At 41.9% G+C, this 18565-nt stretch overlaps 1 protein-coding gene across 1 annotated transcript in view; it reads right to left on the reverse strand.

Annotated features, from left to right (window-relative positions):
- BLVRA (biliverdin reductase A) overlaps window positions 1-18565 on the reverse strand; it is a 51539-nt gene that overhangs the window by 24292 nt on the left and 8682 nt on the right. Inside the window, 1 exon segment of the mRNA NM_001097571.1 lies at window positions 10867-10899. Within this exon segment, the coding sequence (NP_001091040.1) occupies window positions 10867-10878 (12 nt within the window). The 5' untranslated portion in view covers window positions 10879-10899.

Genomic DNA, 18565 nt, shown 5'->3' on the forward strand with positions numbered 1-18565 from the left:
TATTTTTCTTCTTAAAGTCCGTTGATACAATGACACCTTTCATTCCTAGGATAAACCTCACTTGGTCATAATGTATTATCCTTTACATATACTGTTGATTCTATTTGCCAAAATCTTATTTTAAATATTTGCATCTGTGTTCATGAGAGTTGTTCAGTTGCTAAGTCATGACTGAGATAACATTGTATCATTTCAAACATAAGAACCTTACAACAGTATACTTCCACTTCCTGTCTCCCTGACTTTGTACTGCTGTTGTTACATAACTTATAAACTGCTCAAGGTACCAGTCAGGATTCAGTAATGTGTTCTAAGCACAGAGTTTTAACATGGGGAGTCAGAGGTTTACATCACCATTGCAACCACTGGGGAGGTAAAGCCAGAGAAGCCATCACTGACCATCTCCTACTGCAATCAAGCAAGTGATTCTCAAGAGTTTGCCTGGAAGCCAAGACCTCAGGAAAGCATCTGCAGCCTGAAGCTTGGAAGAAGTTTCTTTCTTCAGCCTCCAAATCTCCCGGGAGCGCCTCTCACTGGCCAAGTTCACACGTGAAATGGAACTTTGGGAAATGTAGTTCTAAGCTTGTGGCCACAATGCCCAACTGACAACAGGCCGTTTGGCCCAGTTAGTGCCTCTGGGTTACAAGTCTAGCTATTAATTTTTATTTTTGACAGTCTCATACACAAAAAAGAAGAAAGACAGTCTTTAGAGTAATCTGTACTGAGCAGCCAAAATACACGTCTGATCAAATATTTGCTTCTTCTTTCGTTCAGAAAAGGAAACAAGCAATTTCCTTATGAGACTGATCAAATATTTGTTTCTTCTTTCACACGGAAAAGGAAACAAGCAATCTCCTTATGAGGCTGAATATTTATGGTATTCCTAAGATTAACTACTAAATTACAGATTTAGTAGATTAAGTAGTTTAGTAGATTAAGATTAACTACTAAATTAACTACTAAATTACATTACAGAAAATAACGAGGATCATAGGTTTCTGTTAGCTTTAAAAGAGGCATGAGGTTAAGAAACAGCTTCCTTATCTGTAAGAAGCCAAGTCACTTTTTCCATTTTAATAATTAATGATACACACACACTTGTAAACCTGGCTTGGGTAGTGTCTGACTGAAAGTGCTTTCAAATTTCATTTAGACAACATTTCCTTGCAAAACTGATACCAAGGGACAAGATATGGGTGAAAATGCTGACATATTAACAACTGAGTTCCTCGTTGGGAAAGAACTTCATCTTTGAGAAAAATGACTTTCCTAGACCATTTCACCTGTGTCTGTTCATGTTACATGAGGCATCAAGGCATGTTCTGAAAGGAAACTGCAAATCAAAGAGATGAAGGCTTCTGGTTTCCCACTTCACACGTAAGGAGCTTGCTCTGCTCTCCAAGCTGCTGCTCTACCTGGACAAATAAACAGCTAACCAGACTGAAAAACTAACTAAAATGAACTCCTCTAGGATCCTTAAGAGAGGTGAGAACATGAGGCAAACTGCTGCCCCCACGACTGGAGAAACTGAGGGACTAACGCAGAGAATAACTTGGTGGAGCAGAGACTCAAGAGTGGAAACCACAGCAGGAAGCCGTAGGAAAGCCTGAACTGTAACAGATGAGTGACTGGGGGCTCAGTGCGGACAACTCTGAGACCTAGAAACTCCAGAGAGACCCAGTCGCAGGAAGACCCTCTCAGTTTTGTGACATTTACCTCCAGGAGCTTGACCAGGTTCTCACAGTAAATACTGGACATGTTTCCTCTCATGTTTCCAACAAGACTGGGTAAAAGCATCACTCTTGAAATCACCAGTGCTTTGTATTTCCTAAGGAGACTGCCCTTACAGGAAACTAGTTAACCAGTCCCTAACCTGCTGGGGTATTATTAGACCCTAACTGACTGCAGGGTAGGAAAAAACAGTTGACCCTTGAACAACATGGGTTTGAACAGTGCTTATATGTGGATTTTTTTCCATTTTAAATTATCACTGTACTAGACAATCGTGGCTGGTTGAATCTGTGGATGCAGAATTGTGGATAGGAATTGTGTGTATGGAGGGCAGACTATGGGTTATAGGCAGATTTTCAACTATACAGACAGTCAGCACCTCTAAGCATGGTACTGTTCAAGGGTCAACTGTACAAAACTCCAGGCTACTCTAGAATTCCATTTGGGAGAAAGGAAACACCCAACTCTGGCCCACTCTAGCCATACTCCCCCACCTAAGAGAGGCAGAAAAATAAACTGAAAAATACTTCTGTGGTTCATAGTGTAGAGCCATAGGCTCACCAGAAGACTGAGACTTGATCATGGGACTGTAGAATGTGTCCCCTCCCCCTACACCTCCCCACCATTTAAAGCAGTTTCTTTTATATGATAAAGAAAAAACAACAAGATCAAGAAAAAACAACAAGCCATAACAAGACAAAAACACAATCTAAAGAAAGAGAGAAGCATCAAAACCAGCATAACAGGAGTGTTGAAATTACTGAGACTGGGAATTTAAAACAACTATGATTACTATCCGAGAAGGCAATGGCACCCCACTCCAGTACTTTTGCCTGGAAAATCCCATGGATGGAGGAGCCTGGTAGGCTGCAGTCCATGGGGTTGCGAAGAGTCGGACACGACTGAGCGACTTCACTTTCAATTTTCACTTTCATGCATTGGAGAAGGAAATGGCAACCCACTCCAGTGTTCTTGCCTGGAGAAGGACAGGGGAGTCTGGTGGGCTGCCGTCTATGGGGTCGCACAGAGTTGGACACGACTGAAGTGACTTAGCAGCAGCATGATTACTATGATAAGGATCTAATGGATAAAGTAGAAAACATCTAAGAACAGATGGGCAATGTAAGAAATTGAGAGACATCCTGAGACAGAATAAAAAAGAAATGCTAGAGATCAAACACAATGTAACAGAAATGAAGAATGCCTTTTATGGTTTACTAGTAGACTAGACACGGCACTGGAAAGAATCCCTAAAACTGAGGATATCTCAATAGTAACCCCCGAAAACTTGAAAAGCAAAGAGAACAGAGACTGAAAAAAGGAAGAGAATATCCAAGGACTGTGGGTCACTACAAATGGTGTAACACACATGTAATGAGAACACCGGAAAGAGAAGGAAGAGAGAAAAGAACACAAGATATATTTGAAATAATAATAAATAAGAATTTCCCTAAACTAACGTCAGACACCAAACCACAGATCTAGGAAGTTCAGAGAATGCCAAACAGGATAAATGCCCTGTCCCCAAAAAATGATGTTTAGGCATATCATTTTCAGATTACAGAAAAGCAAAGATAAAGAAAAAAAAATCCTGAAAGAAGCCAGAGAGAAAAAAACCTTACCTACAGAACAAAGATAAAAATTATATCCAACTTCTCCTCAACAACCATACAAGAAAGGAGAGTGGAATGAAATATTTCATGTGTCAAGAGGAAAAAACTTACCAACCTAGAATTCTGTACCCTGTGAAGTTATCCTTCCAAAGTGAAGGAGAAATAAAGACTTTCTCAGACAAACAAAAATTTGAGGGAATTTGTAGTAGACCTAGCTTGCAAGAAATATTAAAAGAATTTCTTTAGAGAGAAGAAAAATATTACAGGTGAGAAACTCAGATCTACCTAAAGAAAGGAAGACGGATTAAGTGAAAGTAAAATACAAACTTTATTTTTCTTATTCTTAGTTGATCTAAATAAAATAATAACAGCAACAAAGTATTGAATTATGTATGCTGATGTATATATTTATGTTTATGTAAATGCATATACGTAAGTGAAATGAATGACAGCACTGATCCACAGGACAAGAAGAAGGAATGGGATTATTGTTATTTTACAGTATTCACACTACCTGTGAGGTGGTACAGGTATTATTTGAAAGTGGATTTGAATTAGTTGTAAATGTATATTGCACGCTCTGGCACAACCAATAAAAAAGTTTAAAAAACGAAGTATAATCAATATGCTAAGAAAAAAGAGAATAGGAACTATATAAAATACTCAGTTTACATCATAAAAAGCAGAAGAAGAGTGGAAGGCAAAAATAGGACCAAAGAACAAAGTCAATGAATAGAGTGAAGTCGCTCAGTCGTGTCCGACTCTTTGCGACCCCGTGGACTGTAGCCTACTAGCTCCTCTGTCCATGGGATTTTCCAGGCAAGAATACTGGAGTGGGTTGCCAACAATAACAAATATTAATCCACCTATATCAGTAATCACTTTGAATGTTAATGGTCTAAATGCATCAATTAAAAGATAAAGATTGTTGGAGTGGACCAAAAATCAAGACTCAACTCTATGTTGCCTACAAGAAAACACTTTAAATATAAAGACACATATGGATTAAAAGTAAATGGATGGAGACAAATATATCATGCTAACACTATAAACAAAAGACAGCAGGAGTAGTTATGTTAATTGCAAGAAGGGCATTACATAACAAGATCCAACACGTGTGCACCTAACAAAAGGGCACCAACTACATTAGGTGAAATCTGATAGAACAACCGCGAAGAGAAGCAGATGAATCCAAAATCAGCTGCATCACACTCCAACACCCCTCTAACAGAAATGGACAGATCGAAAAGGCAGAAAAATCAGGAAGGACACATTCGCACTCAGCACTACCAATCAACTGGACAAAACTGGCATCTGTAGTCTGCTTCACCCAACAGCAGCAGGATGCATTCTTCTCAAGCATACACGAAACATTCACCAAGACAGACGGGTTATAAAATACACCTCCACAAGTTTCAAAACACAGAAATCATACAATGTTTAATCTGAGACCACAATGGAATTAAACTAGAAATCAGTAACAGAACGATAACTGAAAAATCTCCAAATATAAGGAGACTAAACCTTGGGCTCAGTTGGTAAAGAATCTGTCTGCAATGCAGGAGACCTGGGTTCGATCCCTGGGTTGGGAAGATCCTCTGGAGAAGGAAAAGGCTACCCACTCCAGTATTCTGGTGTGGAGAATTCCATAGACTATATAGGGGTCACAAAGAGTGGGACAATGCTAAAAAAAAAAAAAGTCAAAGAGATGGCTAAACTCCTCTGCAATTTAGTAGCTAAAACTTTCAGGGTGAGAACCTGCAGAAAGCAGAGGAAATGGGAGGAAAGAGTAGAAAGGGGAACGTGCATGTAGATTATCAGGAGGCTGAAGTATGCAGAGAAAGGAGATGGTGAGATATGCCCAGCGGAGGGGTGGGCAACAGGTTTCTAGAATGTCTAAAATTCCATTTCAGTTGTCTTGCTGTGCCCTGCTGTCTTGAATTTTTGATAAAATGCACTATATATTCAGCCCTGCACTGCTGCTGCTGCTGCTAAGTCGCTTCAGTTGTGTCCAACTCTGTGCTACCCCACAGACGGCAGCCTACCAGGCTCCCCCTTCCCTGGGATTCTCCAGGCAAGAACACTGGAGTAGGTTGCCATTTATTCAGCCCTGTAGAGGTGCCGTTTTAAGGAACAAAGGAACAAGAATAGTTTCAAGATGCAGAAAAGAGACAGACAGGACAGCAAAGTGACTCAAAAACTAATTGGGGACCAACTTATCGTCACAAAGTGAGCCAGCTCTCCCTGTCTTGGATGCAGAGAAGCTAAGTGTTTGGAGCTCGAGATTAGATGATGGGATTCCGAGATTAAGAACACATACTCTGCCAACTCAGAAAAAAAAATTCTGTTTTGAGATAAGGAGGGTAGGAGAAAATGTAAAATTACTGTAGAACTTCAAAGTGGAAGGTATGAGGGCAAGTGCCAGGTTCCCACTCCAGGAGGAGGTATGATGATTGTAAACAGTCAGGAAGGACAACCCAATGTTTTTCACTCATTTACAAGAATCAGTAAGTTTGACCATACATTGGCTGGCATAGGAAAACAGGCATGTTCATATGTTGCTGGAGGGTGAGGAGAACAGGCAACCTTTGTGGAGAACAGCTTGGAAACATTTAACATGCAAATACTCTTTGTTGGGCATGGGGGGAATTTATTTTCAAAACACATACATAAGTGAAATGACTCAGGTTTATTGCAGCCTTGCTTGTAACAGCAAAAGACTGAATATAAAGTATATGTTATCAATAGCAGGCTGGTTAGATAATTATGGTATACTTTGAAAATGGAATGCTACATAGCTATTAAAAAAAAAGAACAAGAAAGTTTTTTATGTACTGGAAGGGACTGATCTCCAAGATACATTGTTGGGTGAGAAAAGCAAAATACAGACCAGTGTAAGATATGTGCTCTAGTGTATGTTTAAAAAAAAAAAAAAAGGAGGGCGGGGCAATGGCTGAAGGAAAAACAATACTTATATATGTTTTGAATCTCTCTGGAAGGACAGGAAAGAAACCAGTAAGGGTAGTTGCTTTGGACCATGAGAATAGAGTAGCTGGGAGAGAAGAGGACTTCTCAGGATAAAGTTTTTGTGTGTGTGAAATTCTTTAAAATTTTGAATCATGTGAATGTATGTTATCCAAAATACAAACACTTAAGATAGATATGAAAATCCAAGGAATGCTCTGAGTAGATGAGAACTCTACAATTTGTACAGAGTTGGGCTTACACCCTGCTCCCTTCCATAGAGCTGGGTGTCCTCTGCTGTCTGCCCTCCAGGACACTCTGCCCCTGGTGGTGCCCACTGCCCCCAAATCAGCCGACACTCCACAACTCCAGGCTGTGTCTGCTCTCCCCACTCACCCTTCCAGTTCAGCTGTAATCTGGGTTTCACTACCAAACCTCTCTGCCTCATTACAGGTCATCTTAGATCTTAGCCAAATTCAAGGGCTTTCCCTAGGTGGCATTCTCCTGGACCTCACTCCTGTTTGATACTTGAGGGGACCTTCTTAAAATTCACTCCTTCCTTGTCTTCCCTCACCTCACAGCGAGATTTCCTTTTCACTCGTCACCGCTTTCCCTCTTCATCCTGCACCCTAGTGGTGCACGTTTCCCCATGCTCAATCCTGTCCCCCTGATCTCTCCTCCCCGTATTCCCCAAGTAGGGGAGGGGTGCCTCTCATTCTTAAGGTTTCCAAGACCACCGTTGTGCTGAAGGTTCCAACATTGTGCACAATGAGCTGTCCTCTCCTCCAAGCTCTAGACCCAGGAAGGAATGCCAACTGGGCATTTCCACCTGGCCGTCCCACCCTGACCTAGATCCTCATGTTCTGTGCTAGACTCCAACCACCAGCCTCACTTGACCACTGTGGTCTGAACTTCCGGGAAAAGGCCAGGGGCTCTGCAAATTCTATCAGGCACCCAGCATGACGTGCTGGAAATCCTGGGAGTCTTTGCTGCCTCGGACAAATCCTCTGAAACCAAAGGTCTGACTGCAGCTGACAGCCTACTCCTCCCTCCCTGCTCCAGCCAGCCTCAAGTCACTGCAGGTTTCTCTTCCTCTGCATTTTCACTAATCTTTCACGCAAGCTCTGGATTGCTGTACATGATGACTAGACAGTCTATGAGTCATCCCATCACTGAGTCAACTGCCACTCAGTGAGAACACATGGTATTTGAGGCACCAGGTCAGATGCTGTGGGGATGCTAAGATGAAGGAGGCACACGGACAGCTCTACCCAAGTCAGAGAATGGAAGGTCACAAAAGAAGTGATCATTAAAGGGCCATGGAAATTCACACAAGGGAGGTATCACTTCCAGAGAGAGAGAGAGAGAGCTCTGAGATGTTTTTACCAGAGCAGTGAGGACCAGGTCAGGCTGCCCAGGGATCAGACAGGAAATGGAAGTGAGAAGGGGGTCACAGAAGGTAGTTACAGGGTGTTTAAGGCAGAAGAGGAGGCAGACTAGTTAGAGGGGGTCCCACGGTCTGGGAATATTTTTAAAAGGTTAAGAGAGAAAAGCCACCAAAGAAGGAAAGTCGAAATTACAGAACAGAAGGGGTAGTTGACGATTAACAGAACTATTACTGAGCCAGGCTCCGTGAGCTTAATATGAGTGCAAAGTTTCTACTCTTTTTGCACAATTTCCAAGACCATGAGAATTAGAGCGAGTCATGGGGTCTTAGGATAAGAGGGCAGAGGCACCAGAAAATGGTTAACAGAGGTCAACCCTGGGGTAGGGGAGGCTGGGGTGATTAGGTAGTGAGGACACTCACTTTTGACTATTTAACATTTTGTAGCTTTTGAGTTTTGTTCTAGGTCTGTGTATGAACACTACTACAAAAATGAATTTTTTTAAAAAAACTTGCTTTTTGTTTTATACATATATACATTCTCTTTTCTATTATGGTTTATCACCAGAGATTGGATATAGTTCTCAGTGCTATACATTAGGACCTTGTTGTTTATCCATTCTAAATGTAATAGTTTGCATCAACCAACCCCAAACTCCCAGTCCATCTCTCCCTCCCCACTTCCCCCTTGGCAACCAGAAGTATGCTCTCTATGTCAATGAGTCTCTTTCTGTTTTGTAGATAGGCTCATTTGTGCCATATTTTAGATTCCACAAGTGATACAGTGTGTCTTTCTCTTTCTGATTTACTTCACTTCAGTATGATAATCTTTGGTTGTGTCTGTGTTGCTGCAAACGGCATTATTTCCTTCTTCTTGCGGCTGAGTAGTGTTCCATCATATGCATGCACCACATCTTCTTTCTCCATTCATCTGTTGATGGACATTTAGGGTGTTTCCGTATTGTGACTATTGTGAATAGTACTGCTATGAACATAGAGGTACGTGTTTCTTTTAGAATTATATTAAAAAACTACTTTTTAAAGATGAATTTCAGTATAATGCTAGGAAAAGACTACAGCAGGTTGAGCATGTCAACAACCCTCCCTCTGAAGGGGATGGATGAGAAAACAGGATTACAGCAGCTTGAGAAGACCTCAGGTGTTGTTTCGTTCTGAAAAAGTAAAAACTAAAGCAGTTGGAAATGCTGATGGGAAAGAACCAGTAGAAACAAGTTGAACAATGCAGCCGCTCAAAGAGGAATTCAGAGAGGTGGTACAGAATCTGAACAGGCAGCAGAGTCTTCAGTTCTGAGTGTGGACAGTGTTGCTTGTCACGCCAGTAAACAAAGGATGTTGAGGCTACCACGCCAGCAGCCTCTGCAGCTACCCGCAACGGTGCACCCTCAGGGGACTTGAGATGGGAAGGAGTAGGGTACCGGTCTGGGGTAGCTAAGGTGCATATCAAAAGAATGATTTCAATAAGCCTAGACTCTTGCATCTTCTCATACACACAAAAGTGATAAATTCACTAATTTGAGATAGTTGTTTTCCTTTAATTAACAGTAATCTTTTGATTACCTTCCAACTACCCGTTTTTTTGTTTTTTTGTGTTTGTTTGCAAAAACTTCTATATATCCTTGTCACGTCCCTTACCTCTTTAGAGCAGTCCCTCAGAGCTATAAGAGAGGCCGTAGCCCAGGCTTAAGTTCTCAGTAAGTCTGCCCATAACACGTAATTCTCAACTTTGCATTTTTTTCAGTCGACTCACATTCACAAGAAATGTCTGGGATGGGATGCAGTGGGTCCTTTCCTGAAGTCCACTCCCCTTCCTTCTTCCCAGATCCAGCTCTGGGGTACAGGAGAAGATGCTCTAGCTGAGAAAATCCTGGTTCCTCTGACACAGTAATTGGTCCAGGAATGGGCATGGGACCCAGATCTGGCCAGTGAGGCCTAAAAAGGCACTTGGTGGAACTTCAAGAAAGGAGGCTCCCACTCTTCTGGGAGAGCTGCAGGAATCCATCTCTTTCTCCCACTCAGAGTGAATGAGGATGCATGTAGCCCCAACCGCTGCTGGCAGCCATTCCTATCACCATGAGGGCCACTATCTCCCAGATGAAGCCAACACTTAGATGAGAGCAAAGAGATGAAAAGATCCTAGATCTTTGATGAGATGGCTGAGCCACTGGATCAGCCCCGCCCTGGAGCCTGCCCTCCATCTGGACTTCTAGGACAAAAACCACATTAAATTGGGATTTTCTGTACTTGCAGTCTGGAGCTTTCTCACTGATAAAAATCCCTTCCTCTAGGGAAAAAAAACAAGACAAATGGGGAGGCAGAAATTGAGAGAGATGATGTCTGATGGTTGCAAATTTTCTCCACAAAGTAAAAGGTGATCAGAAGCTAAGAGTGAGGAAGCAGCTGGGAGGAGTGAGGAAGACTGGACCTGGCTATTCAGGGCAGAGGGAGAGAGAGCTGTCTGGGGGCCAAGGAGAGGGTCTGGTGGGCATGCTGAGTACCCAGATGAGGGTTTTGAGAAGTTTGTCAGCTGCAAATAGCATGAAACTATGCCACTCACCGAAGACCACCCTCCTCTGGGCATGGCCTCTGGGCTGGCCATGCAGGATCAGGAGGACAAGGGGAAAGGAGCTGGGGCATGAGCACAGCAGTAGTGGAGGAGAGGACCCCAGCGTCTAGCTGGACCTGAAGGCAGTGAAAGCAGAAAGGGCTGATTGGTCAGGAAAAAACAAAGGTGCAAAGACACAAGGCACCTCACTGGACTGAAGAACAAGTTCAGTGGAAGTGAGAATACAAGGAGGTAATGCAGAGGGAGGTCCTTCTAAGCAGAGTTAATTGTCCCCAGAATAACACTAGGGCCCAGTGGCTGCCATGCTCCATTGTAGCCCACTCCACCCCAGCCCATGAGTGTTGTTTCAGGATTAACTGAGGTAGATAAATTCTAATCTAACTGAAGCTGGACAGACATAGATAAGAGCTCAGAAGGGCCTATTTCTTCCCATATCACCCAGAGCCACGTGCATGGCAGGATGCAGGGGACATGTTTTCAAGTTTGTGCTGATGTTTCCGAAAGCTCTGGAGGGAAAGACGCTCTGTGAAGAAGAAATGAGGCATGCTGCAAGAAAAGCATCTTTAAATCGGTCCTCTTAGAGAACTCACCTCTGTGTTCATCTTGGTCTCTTTCTGTAGAAGCTGTGAAAACAAAAGCAGAGGTTCAGGACCTTGGTGGCACTCGCCCCCAACTCTGCGCAGACACTCTCCTTGATCACCACCCCTTCTCCCCCACTTCCTGTCCAGTTGTCTCCATCTCCCTTAAATGCCTTCAAAACCTTGCCCACCAGTGAGGGGACCCAGGTGTCTGTTCTGAGACAGGTACTCGCTGGCCCCCCTGGGACATCATACCAGTACTGTTTCTCTAAAGGATACTGCCAACCTCTAAGGTTTTCTCCTATATTGGAAGGGATGCCTCTGTGTGCTTAAAACAATGATGCATTTCCCAAAGTTGGGGCTTGGAGAGGCTTCCTGTCTACCCTTCTTTTATGGGGACAAACAAGGCAGTAAGAAATATATACCTTCTTTTTTCCCTCCTCGCTGAGTTTCCCAGGGACTTAAATATGTTAAAAAATCAGGACGCATGCATATACACTACTATGTATAAGATAGGTAACTACTAAGGGCCTACTGTATAGCACAGGAAACGCTATACTCAATATTCTGTAGTGACTTATATGAGAAAAGAATCTAAAAAAGAGTGGATATATGTGTATATACATTAACTGATTCACTTTGCTGTACACCTGCAACTAATACAATATTGTAAATGAACTATACTCCAATAAAAGTTAAAAAAAAAAAAAGTTCAGTGGGCTACTCTGAAGCCTTGGCATTAAGGAGGAGGGAGAAGGGAGGAGACAGGGGAGCAAGAGCCACAAGGAATAAGGAAAGAAAAAGATGAGGGGAAACGAGAGAGAAGGGAAAGAAATAAGGAACTTGTACAGAATAGTGGGGTTCTAAAGTTTGGGGGTTCCAAACTTTAATGGACTCCTGGGGCTGCCTGTTGGAAATGCGCTTTTCTGGGTTGCAACCCCAGAGCTTCTACAAGGGAGGGAGGCTAAGAGTGTGCATTTTCAACAGGCATCTAGGAGACCGTGCTCAGACGGTCAGAGAAGCACTCTTGGAGAATCACTAGAATTGAGAGCAGAATGGATGGGTCCCTAAGAGTGAACTTTCTCATTCATTTTCAGAGCAGTTAGAATTTTCACTTGATTTTAACTAGGATGGTGAGTGAGGGTGGGGGGACAGAAGTGATGGAGAAGGGACTAAGGAAGCCTCTCCAGCCCTTCCATCTGGGGTGAGGGGTTGTCCGGGATGCCAACAAAAAGGATGCTCCTGAGGAGCCGAGAAGGGGAAGGAGAGCCCTCCAGGGCCTCCAGAAAGGGAGGCTGAGGTAGCCCCTGTCCTTGGACCAGTCCTGCATTTGATTTTATTCTCTTTCAGAATACAAAAGGGTTACGCGTAGTGAAACGAACTGACTAGCAACAGCAAAAATAATACCCATCTTTAAAAGCCTTGACTCCTGGCAATCTTCAGCCTTCAACACCCCAGGCTATGTGTTGAAAATAACTGGTTTTCAGTAATTCCCTTCTGAAAATAACAGGTTTTCAGTAATTCCCTTCCCTCCTCCCTTCCTGTTCCTCCTTCCTGCTTTTGACAGTGGGTCTCATGACCCACGCTGGTCAGTACACATGTTGTCTCTCCTCTGGCCATATGGAAGCTTTTCAAGTTTCCTGGAAAATCTGAACAGAAGAACTTGTTAGAAATCAGACCCTAAAAAGCAGAGAGTGAGTGATAAAGAGGGTGAGCTTTCTTCTCAGGTCCTCGGGAGTCAGTATGGGCGTGATGTCTTCTTGTTCATAAAATACCTCCAAAGAATAACCAAGACACTGATGGCAAAGCCAGAAGAAGCCAGAACCAAGTCAAGGATGTGTGCTGGGCAATGGTCTAGACTACAGGGGCTCCCGGAGGAGCCTGCCCCTCACAGATTCCTCTCTATCACTCTATGGTAAGTTACTTATATGGTTGAGAATGTTAGTGTGAGTGTCCCTTGGGGCTTACATGTGGGTGGGGAAGTCAGATAACAAACATGAGGAGGTGGATAACAGTTGTGAGAGGACTGGGTCAGCTACTTTATCTACATGAACCTAATCTTTGAAAACTGACAAAAAGGCTAATAATATCAACTCCACGTTACATACGAGGGACCTGAAGTTCAGGGTAGGTTAAAGCACTTGGCCTCACAGTCATTGTGTTGTGGTTCTGAGCTGTAACTTTCAGCTTCCTGGCTCTGGAGCCAAACCCAGAATGCTCCAGAGGCCTTTCCAGGGCTGTCTGACACTCAGCCAGAGAGCTGCTATAATAAACAGGAGATATAGGGTTTGATCTGGCTTCAGTCAAGGACTGTTCAAGTGACCCTGGTCAAACAGGTTCCCCATTTGTAGGCTGAACGGCTGGACTTCATCTCTAACATCTCTTCTAGTTCTATAATGCTCACTGATTCCCAAAATAGGAAAATCTGGTGACTCCTCAAACAGTGCTCAACCTCAGTTGTGAGATGACTTTACCCAGATGCTCTATCAGACTGACAAAGAATTCAGAACGTTTGCCACAGAGTGTTAGTCAAATATCTTTGATTTTTTTTTTTGCCATGTTTTGCAGCTTGTAGGATCTTAGCTCCCCAACTAGAGATTGAACCCAGGACCCCAGCAGTGAAAGTGCAGAGTCCTAACCACTAGACCACCAGTGAATTCCTTAACATCACTGGGGAACTATAGATAGGTATCTCCACAGATAGCAGTTTAGCAACATCCATTAAAATTCCAAATGTAAGCAAATGAACTCTGACCTAGCAATTCTGCTGCTTCCCCCTTTTTTTTATTACAAAATTTTTTTCAAGATTTAACAGTTAACTTACAATGTTGTTAGTTTAAGGTGCACAGCAAAGTGATTCAATTATATATATCACACATATACACACATAATTTATATGTAATAGCCAAAACATGGAAGGAACCTAAATGTTCATCCACAGAGGAATGGATAAAGAAGATGTGGAAATATACAATGGAATAATACTCAGCCATAAAAAGAATTGAAATAATGCCATTTGCAGCACCATGAATGGACCCAGAGTTAATAATTATCATATTAAGTGAAATAAGTCAAACAGAGAAAAATAAATACCATGCAATATCATTTATATGTGGAATCTCAAAAATGACATGTGAACTTATTTACAAAACAGAAAAAAAAAAAAAAAACTCAGAAATAGACTCACAGACACAGAAAACAAACTTATAGTTACCAAAGGGGAAAGAGGGTGAGGGATAAATTAGCAGTTTGGGATTAACATATACACACTCCTATATATGAAACAGATAAATAAAGATGTACTGTATAGCATAGAGAACTATATTCAATATTTTGTAATAACCATTGCTTTCTGTCTCTAGACCCCAAACCACATTCAGGAGAAATCAGTAAATTGCCCTGAGTCCTTTGTCCTTTTTTTTATCTCTTTATTTTATATTGAAATAGAGCTGATTAAAAGTTGTGATGGTTTCAGGTGGACACCAAAGGGTGAATCCTTTGTTCTTGTAGAAATACTATTGCTTGCCTTCCCTTTCTAATAAGAACTTCCAGAAAAGCTTTCCTCTAAAAAGTCTATAAAACATATGAACTTTACTGCTTTCCCACAGGATCTGGGGAAAGCAAAACAAAACAGAAACAATTTGCAGAGCTACACCTACATGAGAAAGACCCCCACCTGGAAGTCCTACCACCCTAGGCACCAGCACTCTACCACCAAGGATGAACTGTATTATCATTTAGAAAGCACATTCAGCAGGAGTATCGTGGACAGATTCTTTCCATTCTCCTCCTCCTCCAAGTCTCAACTTCAAGTTGCTGCCAACTCCAAGGCAGCAACTCCAGGCCACCTTTTAACACCTGCCCTGCCCATTTTCCCCACTGTCCTGCCAAGACCATTACAGTATGAACAGAACCCAAGGAGGACTTTATTCTATATTTTAACATATTCTAAAAGAGCTAGGACCTAACCCTATAACAAGAAGATTTACTTTATTTTTTTGTTCTCTTTTATTTTTCTTGGAGCATAGTTGATCTACGTTGTTGTGTTAGTTTCAGGGGTACAGCGAAGTGTATCAGTTATAGACATACAGATACGCATTCTTTTTCAGATTCTTTACCCTTGTACATTATTACAGAATATTGAGTAGAGTTCCCTGTGCTATACAATAGGTCCTTGTTGTTATCTATCTTATAGTAGTGAGTGTATGTTATGTATGTTAATCCCAGACTCCTAATTTATCCCTTCCTCCCAACATTTTCCCTTTGGTAAGTGTAAGTTTGTTTTAGAAACTTGTGAGTCTGTGTCTGTTTTATAAATAAGTTTATTTGTATCCTTTTTAATATGAAAGATGAGATGGTTCGATGGTATCACTGACTCAGTTGACATAAGTTTTGAGCAAACTCCAGGAGATGGTGGAAGACAGGTAAGCCTGGTGTGCTGCAATCCATGAGGTCGCAGAGTCAGACAACTTAGTGACTGAACAGCAACATCCTTTTTAAATTAGATTACACATATGAGTGATACCATATTATATTTCTCTTTCTCTGACTTACTTCACTTAGTATCATAATCTCTAGGTCCACTCATGTTGCTGCAAATGGCACTATTTTGTTCTTTTTTATGGTTGAGTAATATTCCATTGGATACATGTACCACATCTTTTTTATCCTTTCCCCTGTTTAGGCTGCTTCTATATCTTAGCTATTGTAAATAGTGCTGCAAAAATCACTGGGGTGCAAGATTTACTTTTGTTTGATTTTTATTTCAAGGGTTTAATATTTTAAGAATATTGAAAACATTTTAATATTTAAAAGCTTAAAGGCTTTAAGTTTCTGACTTTTAGCATTACGTTTAGAAAGACTTATATATACATTTTTTCTTTTAGATTTTTAACTTTTTCCCCCTTTATTTACATGTTTCAGTTCAGTTCACTCAGTTGTGTCCGACACTTTGCGACCCCACGAATCGCAGCACTCCAGGCCTCCCTGTCCATCACCAACTCCCGGAGTTCGCTCAGACTCACGTCCATTGAGTCAGTAATGCCATCCAGCCATCTCATCCTCTGTCGTCCCCTTCTCCTCCTGCCCCCAATCCCTCCCAGCATCAGGGTCTTTTCCAATGAGTCAACTCTTTGCATGAGGTGGCCAAAGTACTGGAGTTTCAGCTCAGCATCAGTCCTTCCAATAAACACCCAGGACTGATCTCCTTCAGAATGGACTGGTTGGATCTCCTTGCAGTCCAAGGGACTCTCAAGAGTCTTCTCCAACACCCAGAGGGTTTTAATCAATCTAAGTTGTTTGGTATATAGCATAAGAGAAGACTACTGTAATCTCCCCAAATAGGTAAATTGTTCTCATATCATTTATTCTCATAAATTTATTTATTCTCATAAAGATTCATTCTTTCCCCCAGTGGCTCGTATTTAAATTCTTATGAATATGGTTATTCTTTCTTTCACATCATTACTGACCCCGATTTCCATACCTATAATATATTATTTATAGGACTGTGGCTTTACAACATATTCTGCTTTCTGGTAGTTCAAGTTCTCCCATTAAATTGTTCCATATTCATATCTATTCTTGCTCACTCAGACTTCTAGATTAAATTTAGAACAGCTTTGTCAAGTTAAGAAAAAAAATTCCACAGGGACTGTGCTTGTGATTGCATCAAATTGATAAATTAAATTAGGATTAATCATTCAGTCTTCCCACCCAGAAATATATGGTATGCCTCTGTAGGAGAAGCCACTTAAAGAAAACAGAAAAAGAATCTCAAATTAGTTTTTGAATTACTGCATAATTACAAATGACAGCTCAGGCTGCAGTGGTTCACTAGAAAGTTAATTGAAAAAAGTCAAGACTTTGGCATAAATAACCTGCTTAAAGCATTTTCAAGTAGATAAGCCTCTCCTCAGATGTCCTGTAGCAGACACGCTATCCTCTGGGAAATGGGGTTACAGATCATCATACTAAGTGAAGCAAGTCAGAAAGAGAAAGACAAATGCCATATGACATCACTTATATGTGGGGTCTAAAATATGACACAAAATATGAACTTATCAATTAAACAGAAACAGACTCACAGACACAGAGAACAGACGTATGGTTGCCACGAGGGAGAGGCGGCAGGGAGAGATGGATTCGGAGTTTGGAAAAAGCAGATGCAAGGTATTATATATAATGGATAAACAACAAGTTCCTCCTGTATAGCACAGGGAACTATATTCAACATCCTGTGATAAACCATAAAGGAAAAGAATATGAAATAGAATGTGTATGTATGTATAACTAAATTACTTTGCCCTAGAGTAGAAGTTAGCAAAATATTATAAATCAACTATATTTAAAAAAAAATAAATTTTTTAAAACAAAGGCCAGTTTTAGACCTGGCTTGGATATCCACTAGTTGTGTGATTGAGGCCAGGGCACATGGTCTCTGAGCACCTTGAAAAAGGGGAGCAGATGAGTGTAAATGAACTTAGATGACCCCTAACATACTCTTTCAGTGCTGACATGCCATAAATTCTAACTCACTTCTATTTTTTGTTTCTTCTTTGGTTTAGCTTTCTTCATGTTTGGCTTGGTTACCTGGAGGTTATTAGCGTCTCTTGGGTTCACTTAGGGCTTCCCTTGTGGTTCAGCTGGTAAAGAATCTGCCTGCAATGCAGGAGACTTGGGTTTGATCCCTGGGTTGGGAAGATCCCCTGGAGAAGGGGAAGGCTACTCCAGTATTCTGGCCTGGAGAATTCCATGGACTGTATACTCCATGGGGTCGCAAAGAGTCGGACACGACTGAGTGAGTTCACTTAGGGGCAGACAGACACAAGTAATCGAGGAAAAAGCTCAGGTTATCAGATCTAGGGAGGCTGCTGCCCAGCTGCCCTGAGTCCCAGTCACTCAGCAGGTAAAGCATTCCTCAGCACTCTGTCTGAACATATGTCACTGTCCTTCCCCTCCCAACTTTCAAAGCTCCTCCCACCTGCTCCTGCTTAGTGACCCCATGGACTGCAGCCCACCAGGCTCCTCCATCCATGGGATTTTCCTGCTCCATGACCCTCCTATTCCTCCTACTGGCCATTTCAAAACCTTCTGCCTTTCACCGAGAGTGATCTTGATATTTAATTCAGTTCAGTTCAGTTGATCAGTCATGTCCGACTCTTTACGACCCCATGGACTGCAGCATGCCAGGCCTCCCTGTCTGTCGCCAACTCCCGGAGTTTACTCAAACTCATGTTCATCGAGTCAGTGATGCCATCCAGCCATCTCATCCTCTGTCATCCCCTTCTCCTCCTGCCTTCAATCTTTCCCAGCATCAGGGTCTTTTCAAATGAGTCAGCTCTTTGCATCAGGTGGCCAAAATACTGGAGTTTCAGCTTCAGCATCAGTCCTTCCAATGAATATTCAGGACTGATTTCCTTTAGGATGGACTGGTTGGATCTCCTTGCAGTCCAAAGGACTCTCAAGAGTCTTCTCCAACACCACGGTTCAAAAGCATCAATTCTTCAGCGCTCAGCTTTCTTTATAGTCCAACTCTCACATCCATAGATGACTACTGGAAAAACCATAGCTTTGACTAGACAGACCTTGATATAACAGGAGAGAAATGTTGTATCAGGAGTCAAAGCATGCTTACTAAGAATGTGTTTAAACTTACAAGGGTATATCCATCCTTTAAAAGAGCAGCTTATTCACTCAAATAATTGCAAGC

The sequence above is a fragment of the Bos taurus genome, chromosome 4 (genome assembly GCF_002263795.3).
Source record: "Bos taurus isolate L1 Dominette 01449 registration number 42190680 breed Hereford chromosome 4, ARS-UCD2.0, whole genome shotgun sequence".
In the NCBI taxonomy this organism is placed as follows: domain Eukaryota; kingdom Metazoa; phylum Chordata; class Mammalia; order Artiodactyla; family Bovidae; genus Bos; species Bos taurus.